Here is a 10,537-nt window from a genome sequence, read left to right on the forward strand (position 1 = left end):
TTTGTTAAAACAAGTTGGCTATTCGAGTCGAACGGTCGGATCGCACAAACCAGTAACCGGACCTCTAACCAGTTCGGTCACCGGATCGATTTAAAAACCATGATTTGAGTACTTGAGTCGGACGTTGAGTGTTGATTTTTTCTAACCCAAATCGATGAAAGGAAACATCGTGGTCGTGAAATGGGATTCAGTCAGTGCAAAGTCAGCTCAAACAACCACAGTAGCCTTTCATTGCTCCCTATTAAATAAAGCATAGAAGCACTGAGATGTTCCCGATGCAAGGCTGTACAGTTCGAACAATGTTAGAACGGGCATTGCACTGACTGAAGTTCTCTACCGTGGTCGTGGGCTCATTCGTCGACAAATAAGGATACAGTTACTTGGATTTTGGAGTCACGCCCCAATGACTTCGGAGCGTGGCTGTCTGGCTGTCCCATCCTTCGACAAACTATTTTATCAAATCCAATTTTATAGAGATTTCGAGTCCGGAATTTGCCTATAAAAGAGAGAGGGAGAACACCTCCACTGTCACACTGGTAAGAACCAGAATAGCCAACGTAGAGAGAGGGCGAGAAAGTCTCCTCAACTAGTGAGAGAGATGGGTGGCTGGGCAATTGCCGTGCATGGAGGCGCTGGTGTGGATCCAAACCTCCCACAAGAGCGTCAGGAGGAGGCCAAACAGCTCCTCACCCGCTGCCTTAACCTAGGCACTTCTGCTCTTCGTTCTTCTCTTCCTGCTATCGACGTCGTCGAACTCGTGGTATCCATATTCATCTTACCATCCCTCTTCTTTATCTTTCTCTCTGTTGTGATTACCTTTTCATGCTTAATTTCTCCGTTCTCGTTTCATTTTTTTCTTTCTTCCGGGCCTTCCGGCTACGGCAAAAAGAAGAAAATAAAAAGAATGTCGTTACCTAAAGTTTAATCCTGCAAATAACGGTAAAAGAAATACCAGTTCCTTTCTGGTATGAATGTGTTTGCTCTTTATTCGTCGATCGGCAAATTACTTGCACGTCATATTTTCAGATTCCAGCATATGCTATGGCTTAAGGCATGCATGGCCTATGACATCTGTCTCTGAACACTGACACATATATATCCCTATCTTTCCCATGGCATGCACGTCTTATTCCATTTTTTTATTTTCCGAGCGTGTAGACGGTAACTTATTATCTGTCTTTTTTTTCTGAAATTAATATGGGCGTTATGATTTCAGGTGAGAGAATTGGAGACCGATCCGCTATTCAATTCCGGGCGCGGATCTGCGTTAACGGCCAAAGGGACGGTGGAGATGGAAGCGAGCATCATGGATGGGCCGAGGAGGAGATGCGGGGCTGTATCCGGATTAACGACGGTGAAGAATCCGGTATCATTGGCACGCCTCGTCATGGAAAAGTCTCCTCATTCCTATCTCGCCTTCTCCGGCGCTGAGGAGTTTGCCATGCAACAGGTGTTTAATAAAAAAATCATTACGAGATCAAAATAGAAAACCGATTCACATTCTAAAACATTTTTTACTTTTCCGCTTCGAAAATGGTTAACTTTTACATGCAAGTGGAAATACGCCCTGCTTTGGAGGGTCACATCCCGCTTCGGATGGACCATGTTCAGAATTCTGGACGAGGCCCATATGGAGATGAGGGAGTGCGCAGTTTTGTCTGAGTTCACGTACGACGTATTCCAAGCTATATTATATCTTGTGTGTATGTTAGCTTAGATAGAATAAGCTTTTTTTATGTGAATATTAATGTTTCTGCATGCATACTTCGGTTTATAAGGGCGTGGAAGTGGTGGATAATGAATACTTCATAACGGAGGAAAACATGGGGATGTTGAAGCTGGCGAAAGAGGCGAACACGATCGTGGTACGTTCATCTTAGAGTTAAATATTCTCGTTTTTCTTAAATAATCAAAAAATATAACAGAATCAGGATGATTCTAACAATTAAAATAATAGAGAGAGAGAGAGAGAGATTTGTTTCTGATTAAAGGATAATAATCCGGTAGTGGAGTGGAGGCCATACTAATTTAGATTTGATTTAATGAATAGTAAGAAGTACGAACTGGTTATTGTCATGTGCGTTGCATGGGTGTAAGAGCGACAGGCACTTAACATCTCCAGATCAGTTTCTGGCGATAGGTCGGTCGGGGTCCCTCTCCCTTCCAGAGTCCCTTTTCCTGGGGGCACATTTTTCAGTCCCACGTATTCATCACCGTCCGTCAGTAGCCACTGCCCACTAGCCAGTTGGGGTGCGGTGCTTATACCTGATTTCTGTCTTCTTCTCCTTGTGGCCGGCCCTCAGGGGCTTCTTCTGGTTCTGGGCTGGAACCATGTGTTGGTGGGGTGCCTTTTAAGCTTGATCAATTGGTGTTGATTTGTGGGGTCACCAATGAGGCTGGGTTCATGGAATAGCGACGCATCATGCATGCAGGACCTTTGGGGTGTTCCGTGCGGTTCATGGAATCTCGACTCAACAGCTGGAGATTCAGGATTACGGATCCTTGGGGTCCCATCTCCCATGTGAATTGAGACTTGGGTAGAAGGAAGGGGTACTAGACTTTTAGGGTTGTTCCGTGACCCTGAGCCAATAATTGTCGCCGGTCATGTCTTCTCGTTTGGATGTTATTTGAAATCTTTTCCTAATCGCGGACTTTAACACCGTCTTTGGTTATGCTACAGTTCGATTACAGGATTCCAGCCTTAGGTCTGGAAACGTGTAGCGCCGGTGCTGGCGCGGTGGAGAACGCGTTGCAAATGAATGGACTCCCAATCAGCATATACGCACCCGAGACGGTGGGTTGTGTGGTGGTGGACGGGCAGGGGCGGTGTGCAGCAGCCACTTCCACGGGGGGTCTTATGAACAAAATGTCCGGCCGCATCGGTGATTCCCCCTTGATAGGTGCAGGGACCTATGCTTGTGATATCTGCGCTGTGTCATGCACCGGAGAGGGCGAGGCCATAATACGTGCCACTCTGGCCAGAGATGTAGCGGCTGTGATGGAGTACAAAGGTCTGGAGCTCCAGGACGCGGTGGATTATGTGATCAAGGAAAGGCTGGACGAGGGAAAAGCGGGGATGATCGCTGTCTCCAGGAATGGGGAGGTGGCTTACGGGTTCAACACAACGGGAATGTTTAGGGGGTGTGCCACTGAGGATGGGTTTATGGAAGTTGGTATTTGGGAGTAGTTTTTCTTTCTTCTTTTTGTTTTTTTATTTGCAACTTTGATGCAGACGAGTGTTAAAAATGTAAAACGTTCCTTCCTACGTGTTCTTGGGAGCCTACACTTATCATATCCCTCCGTGGCACCGTCTATGTCCTCAAGCCTCAAGCTACTTATAATACTTTCCGCCCTCTGTTGTGATCTCTTGTGCTTTTTTCCGGGCCAGGGCCCTCGGCCTCTGGCCTGTTACTTCAATAAAAAAGTCGCTGGAGATCCATTATATTATATTACGATCATGCAATGGCTAATGTTTTACATTTTTATAAGTCGTCAAGGTTGAGATTAATTCAATTCTACAAATTCGACACTTATACATGTATACATGTATGCATACATGTCTCTATTTAGGGAGAGCTTTATTCTCGAGTTTTTCGCGGTCTTTTCAATCTCTCTGTTCGTCGTCCGCTTTCTATTCTCTTTCTTTTGTTTCTTGTCTTCCTTCCCCTGCTTTCATTCTTCGTTCTTCCTCATTCCTCCCATCTGGTTCTTTTCATTTTTCTCACTGTTCTTCCTTTCATCCTTTTTGCTCACCTTTCCCATATGGTTTTCTGTATTATTCGCCTCTTTTTGTGTCTTTTTTTTCTTCTTTATGCAGGTGTTTTGATAAGGGGATTACTTTATCTTTGATCATGTATTTACCGGTGGGTGTTGTTTAATGTTTTGTTGTCTATGATTAAGTTTATTCGCGATTCTCTGCAGATGCAATTCATGGTCAATTCCATTTGTAGTTATTCCGCGGATGCAGTTACGCAGTCTCTTGGTAACAGTTGTAATGTTTAGGGCTTCATCTTTTTTGCATATCTACCTCAACCATCTTATTACTGGCTCTTTTCAATCTCTTTTGGGAATTTCTCCTGTCATTTTTTTCACCTGGTGGATTGGAGTTGTGCTTATCTATTTATGGTGGTGATTTTAATTCACCTTTGTTTGATTGTAGAAATTGTTATGTTCTTCGTCATTCATTTATATATTTTGTTCTTCTTGAAAAATTGTATCTATATTTTAATTGGTGTTATTGGGAATTCTCTATACTTGTATTAATTTCTTAAATGAATGAAATATGCTTCAAAACAAACTTGTCTTTTTTGTTTTTTCATTTTTTTAGATTGGATAACCAGGCCCAATAAGATGCAGCTTTGCATGTGTTCCCCTGGCCTGACCCAATACGTTGCCTGAGATAATTAGGTGTACAACGCTTATGCGCATGGAAACAATTTTGTGGCCTGAATATATGCTGTTCTTTTTTGGATGCTCAGTGTTGGAGCAAAGTTGGAACTTGGAAGTGCTGTCACAAGAACCAGAAGTGTAAAGACGATTCCATTTTCAAGGGGCTTCTGTATCGGTTGAATGAAGGGTTCCTAAACAAATTTTCATGTTTTTCTTGTACTTTTTGTCTTCTATATTTTTATTTAATACTTAATGAGTAAATTTTAAGTCACACTTCAACCCAGCACAAGCACAACGATCCATTTGCCACCCTTAAATAGGAGAGGCAATTTAGCACATGCGCACTTGGTACTGAAAAGTGATGCGCTTGAAACTTGATGAACTCTCCCTCCTTTGGGCTTTTGGGAAACAAATGCTGCCTCGGGAATGGATGATTTGTAGGTTTATATTCAAATTCCATGGAAAGGACTACAATTTCAAGGCTGTTCCTTCCCAACTGTCATTACTAATGGGCTAATGGCAGGCTAGAGAAGATATTGGGTCTTGAGCCTTTTGTTTCTCTAAGTTCTAACGCCTTAAATTAGCCAAAGATCGCCATACGAGAGTAAGAGCGATTAGTTTTCCCATTCAAAAACCATGGAGACGACGTTTAGCCTTTTAGGAATCTTGAATGTGGGGAATATTGGGCAGGGCTATAGAGTTGTTCTAACGCATTAAATTAGCACCGCCCATTTTTGCGGGTTGTGGGTTGACACAATTTTTTTGAAAATTTGGAAAAAAATAATAAAAATTTAAAATAAAGTAATAAGGTAGACAATAAATTAAAAATTGCAATAAACTTAAAATAAGATATATAGATATATCAAAACTGGTCCTACCATGTCAGCATATCTCTCATTTGAGAGAAGCTATTTATCTATTTTCTCTTTTTTTTTTTAATTTTTAATTTTTTTTTAATTCTGTCATTTTTTAAACAACCAAAAGTGCTTTCTCAATAACCTAAATAATCTCTTCTCCTAAAATTACTCATAAACTACCTCCACCCATTATCCCCCACTTTCTCCAAAATTATCTCTAATTCCTATTTATTTTTTAAATTATCTCTAATTCCTATTTATCTCCAAAATTATCTCTAATTTAGTAGAGAGTTTCTCTCCTAAATTATCTCTAATTCCTATTTATCCTCTCTCCTACTTTTTATCTATATCTATATAAAGAAAGTTTAGATTAAAAAATTAAGAATTATTTAAATATTCTAACAAAATTATAAAATAACTTTAAAATATTTATTAAAAACACAAAAAAATAATTTTATATTTTTACAAAATATATTACGAAATTATGTAATAACAATTTAAATTATGTTTTTCTATATTATCAATTTAATTTTTTAAAATATTTAATAATAGCTCTAAATAAATAAAATTCAAATAATAAAAAATTTTAAAAAATTTTTCAAAGTAGAAAAATATTATAACATAATAGTTAAATTAATAATAATTTAATATATTACAAATTTAATAATGAAATTATGCAATCATAGTATAAATTATGATTTTATGGATAATTAAATTCAATAAAACAATTAATATTTTAAGTATTTAAATAACTAAATGTTTTAAATAACAAAATATTTCACATAACTAGATTTTAAATAGTTAAAATAAATAAATTATGTAATAAATTTAATAAATCTAAAAATAGAAAAATAATTATAAAATAATATTGAAATTAATAATAATTTAATATTTGTACATAATATTGTAAATAATTAATTTCACTTATATCAAGTAATAAATCGAGAAAATAACTTTCAAACAAATAGTATTTATTAATAATAATTTTAAACTATTAATCTATATTTATTATATAATTATATATACTAAAATTAATATTTATTGTCTTTTGTGATAAATGTATTTTCAATAAGTATGTATAAATTTATTTTGTTTAGTTATTTAATAAAAAAAATCAATAATTATTGGAGATTAAATTACTATTGTTGAAATTTTTAAATTTAATTTATTGTACTTATTGTATTTATTTGTGTTTATGTTATATAAGTATTGATTAATATTTAGTTGAGATTAAACTATTATTTGAGATTATACTATTTATTGACTAAGTTAATATATTTTTAGTACTTATTATATTTTTGTAATTATTGTAGTTTTCATTATATATTTTCAATAATTGTGTATTTTTGCTATAAATTTTCAATAATTATTGGAGATTAAACTATTGTTATTTATTAGAGATAAGACTATTAATTTAGCTGAAATTATGAGTGTTTATGAGTTGATTCAGTGCGGTCGTAGGCTATTTGGTCAACCAAATTGACCTAGTCAGGTTATAGGGAGTTGGTTAGCTGAAACTAACTAACCTTTTGTGAAAACTGACCCACTCAAGTTGTATTGGTTTGGGTCGATTTTTTGATTTGGTTAGTTTGTTCAAAAGATTTAAACTTAAAAATTTAATTTAATTAAAAATTACAATGTGATTGTTAAATAATAAATTTAAAAATTAGATTTATGATATAAAACATTTTAGACTAAGAAATATGGGAAAATTCCCACTTTTTCATATTAAAAATTATATTTAAAATATAAAATATTAATATATATCCATGGTTAAGTCGTTCGATTTTGGTCAGTTTATAAATGGCTAAAGTGGAACCGATCCAATTTGGTCGAATTGGGAAATTTTTGAACCAAAACCAACCTAAGATACTAGAAAACCAACCAACTCGGGTCGAGTTAATTGGGTTGGTTGGTTTCATCAGTTTGATAAAAAAACCTAACTGAAATTAATTATTGTTATTTTGTATTATAAAAAAATTATTAAAAGTATTATATAAAATATGAATAATTATTAATTATTTAAAAAGTTAAAAATATAAAACAATTGTATACTCTTATGTGTTTCTATTACGGTCATTTATTAGAACACACTTTTAAGGATGACAATTTCCCTATCCCCAACAGGGACCTGACTTCTCTGACCCAATGGGGTTGGGGATGGGGATTGTTTTGGCAGGGTGGGGGTGGGGACGAAGATTAATAGGAATTCCCGGTCGAGGTTGGGGTCGGGGATGGGGATTGAGGTCCGACTAAATGAAAATTTATTAAATCTTTCAATTAACAATAATAGAAATTTACCATGTGGTTGATACTCAGTATATCATTTTGATCAATTTTATCATCAAATTGAATATTGGGTTGACGGGGACAGTATTTTCAAAACTAGATCAAGCCAGATGGTTAGACTAAAAAAATTGGGAATCGGACATTGTTTCACCTCAAAACTGCTTTCTGTCCAAAAGTTGTTTATTTGGTTAGCGAACTACTAACCTGGGCAGTCGAACCGTCAACCTGGACAGTAGCTTTTGTCCTTTTTTTGTTTTTCTATTTTTTTTGTCAAAGCGGGTTATCCGTTCAGATTGAACAATCGGATCATTCGATCCCAGAACGGTTCCCTATTCGGTCCAATTTTAAAAACCTTGAACAGGGAGCTGGTACCTTGCCTTGCGCTTGGCTTGGTGTGTGGCATGGCCTAGCCCAAGGCCTAGCCCATGGACCAGCCCAACCCATGGCACAACACGGGCCCATACGGGCTCGGACTGTGGGCCATGCCAAACCGACCCCCCAAATTATCCTAGAGGAGGGAGGCATGGTCCGGGACGCCTCGTGGGCTAGCATGGCACGATTCACACTTTGTGCAAGCCCTATGTGGGTCGTGTTGTGCCAACCCAGCACAACCCAATTTACACCTCAACTTGAACCTGCCCAATACCGAGGACGAGGTAGGGAAATTCAAGGATTCTCCATCCTTGATGAGGAGTGGGGTGCCTTGCCCCTTAACTCACCCGACATTGAGGAATGGTTACCTTGCCCTGAACCCGCGTGATAATGGGGACGGGGCGGGAATGGGGTAAAGTGTCTTGACTATGGGGCAAGGAAAGGGATGGGACGCCCTGCTCTGAACCCACCCTGTTGTCATTCCTATATAATTGTTAATTATTGGTGGAATTAATAAAAATGTTAGCTTTTATAATTATTTTTATTTACTTAAAGTTAATCAAAATTTCATTTAAAATAATAAAAAGAATATAAATTATTAAAATTATTACAAATTATTAATAAAACTAAATTTATTAAAAATTATTTATTCATATTCAATTAACAATAATTACTTTTATAAATCAATATTAAATAAAAAATAAAATTATAAAATCTTTCGGATTTTCCCGTGTATCACACGGGTCCCTGCTAGTATCTAGATATATATATACCGTTCCGGTCCACGGGGTTCGAATTTGGGTTTGGCACTGCCTCCTGTACCGGCCCACGGGGTTCGGCTTGGGTTTGGCACGGCCTCCTTTCGAGTTACACCGAGATAAGTCTTTCGAATTGAGTCAATTGACCTACAACCGTCTAAATTTCATGGATCCGTGGCATAAAGAAAAAGAGTAGTCATTGAAGTGGGACCGTGACTGCCTAATGACTACAAAGAGGAACTGGGTCCCACTTGGTTCAAGTATGTATCGAAATTCAAAGTGAGATTCCTACGAACTCATTTATAATTGCAAGGGGGTGATCAATACCAAACAAAGAATCCTGGCCATCCGATGCGAAAAATTAAAAAAAAAAACATGAAGTGATGCATGAACCATTTTTTCTTTTATTTTTTCTTTTTGCCATTGAAAGGAGAGATTAAAATGATAAAGGGCTGTTTATTTCCATTGATGTTTATTTAATAAATATTTTATACAGAATTTATATTAAAAATAAAAAAAACTGTTAAGAATATTTTTTTAATGTTTTTTGTTAGTTAGGCATCATTAGTTATTATATAAGCTGAATAGTGAAAAAACACATTGCAGGTAAAAATTTAAATGGCAATAAAAAACAATCTTAATTTTATTTTATTTCTGATTTTATAGTTAGGTTCTGAATTCCATACATTGGGGAAATACCTAAATTGCTTCCTACTAGTGATCCGAAAGAATTAATTGATTAGCTTAGGAATAGGAATACCAAGTACTTCCATGCTTTAACCTTAAAGAGAAGGACGAGGAATAAAATCCAATCCCTAAAAAATGCAGAAGGAAATTGGTGTGATGATGAGAAGGAAATTGAGAGCATCTTGAACCAATACTTCTTTGAGTTTTTTAAATCTTCAAATCCTGAAGGTATTGATGAGGTGGTGAGTGGGCTAGCCTGCAGAATTGATGAAAATGAGAGACTTCAATTGGAAAGAGAGGTCGCCCAGGAAGAGATAAAAGAAGCCCTCTTTCAAATATCCCCAAGAAAAGCCCCAGGCCCTGATGGGTTACTTAATTTCTTCTTCCAAAATTTCTGGGGGGTGGTGGGAGAGGATGTAACCAAGGCAGTTACCAGATTGTTCAATGAAGGTTTTCTACTTAAAGAATTAAACAACACTTTTATTGCCTTAACCCCAAAGGTTAAAAATCCAGAACACCCTCTCCAATTTAGACCTATAAACCTGTGTAATACAATCTACAAAATAATAGCAAAAATTATGGTGAATTGGCTAAAGCCCCTAGTATAAGATAGTGGGTGTAAACTATAGTGCTTTTACCCCTGGAAGACAAATTCAAGACAATATTCTTATTGTTCATGAAATGATTCATTTCATAAACTATTTGAGGGGGAAAAAGAATTGAATGACTATTAAACTTGATATGAGCAAAGCATATGATAGAGTTGAATGGCCTTTCCTCAATGAGGTCCTTAAAAAACTGAGCTTTGAGGAAAAGTGGATTAAGTGGGTGATGGAATGTGTCTCAACATTGGCTTATAGGATCCTAGTGAATGGGTCTCCTGGGACATCCATAAAACCTAAGAGGGGCTGAAGACAGGTTGACCCAATATCCCCCTACTTATTCCTTCTTGTTTCTGAAGCCTTTCTGAAAGATTAAATAATCTTGTTAGTCAAAAAGAAATTAGTGGAATTAAGCTCAATAGGAATTGTACTACCATCTTACATTTTTTTTTGCAGACAACAGCTACTTATTCACTAGAGCTGATCCTAAGGAAGGGAGTACAATCTTTGGAGGTTATCAGCAGATATGAGAAGGCTTCTGGGCAGAAGGTAAATCTAGAAAAATCTGAGGTTTTTTTCACTA

At 36.6% G+C, this 10,537-nt stretch overlaps 1 protein-coding gene across 1 annotated transcript; it reads left to right on the forward strand.

The window, feature by feature from the left end:
- Nucleotides 1–274: 274 nt before the first annotated feature.
- LOC148877265 (putative isoaspartyl peptidase/L-asparaginase 2) lies at nt 275–3,447 on the forward strand. Its single transcript, XM_088983872.1, has 4 exons — nt 275–760; nt 1,217–1,450; nt 1,779–1,865; nt 2,681–3,447. The coding sequence occupies exons 1-4, from the start codon at nt 599–601 to the stop codon at nt 3,185–3,187; spliced, it is 990 nt and encodes a 329-aa protein (XP_088839998.1). The 5' UTR covers nt 275–598; the 3' UTR covers nt 3,188–3,447.
- Nucleotides 3,448–10,537: the final 7,090 nt, after the last annotated feature.

The sequence above is a fragment of the Nelumbo lutea genome, chromosome 1 (genome assembly GCF_056320005.1).
Source record: "Nelumbo lutea isolate HS-2025 chromosome 1, American lotus-T2T, whole genome shotgun sequence".
Taxonomy (NCBI): domain Eukaryota; kingdom Viridiplantae; phylum Streptophyta; class Magnoliopsida; order Proteales; family Nelumbonaceae; genus Nelumbo; species Nelumbo lutea.

What these genes read in the sequence shown, in the direction of transcription:
- LOC148877265 (XM_088983872.1), top strand. Translation starts at nt 599, where the DNA reads ATGGGTGGCTGGGCAATTGCCGTGCATGGAGGCGCTGGTGTGGATCCA. An exon ending in TCGACGTCGTCGAACTCGTG is followed by an intron (nt 761 to 1,216) that starts GTATCCATATTC and finishes TTATGATTTCAG; the next exon opens with GTGAGAGAATTGGAGACCGA. An exon ending in AAGAGGCGAACACGATCGTG is followed by an intron (nt 1,866 to 2,680) that starts GTACGTTCATCT and finishes GTTATGCTACAG; the next exon opens with TTCGATTACAGGATTCCAGC.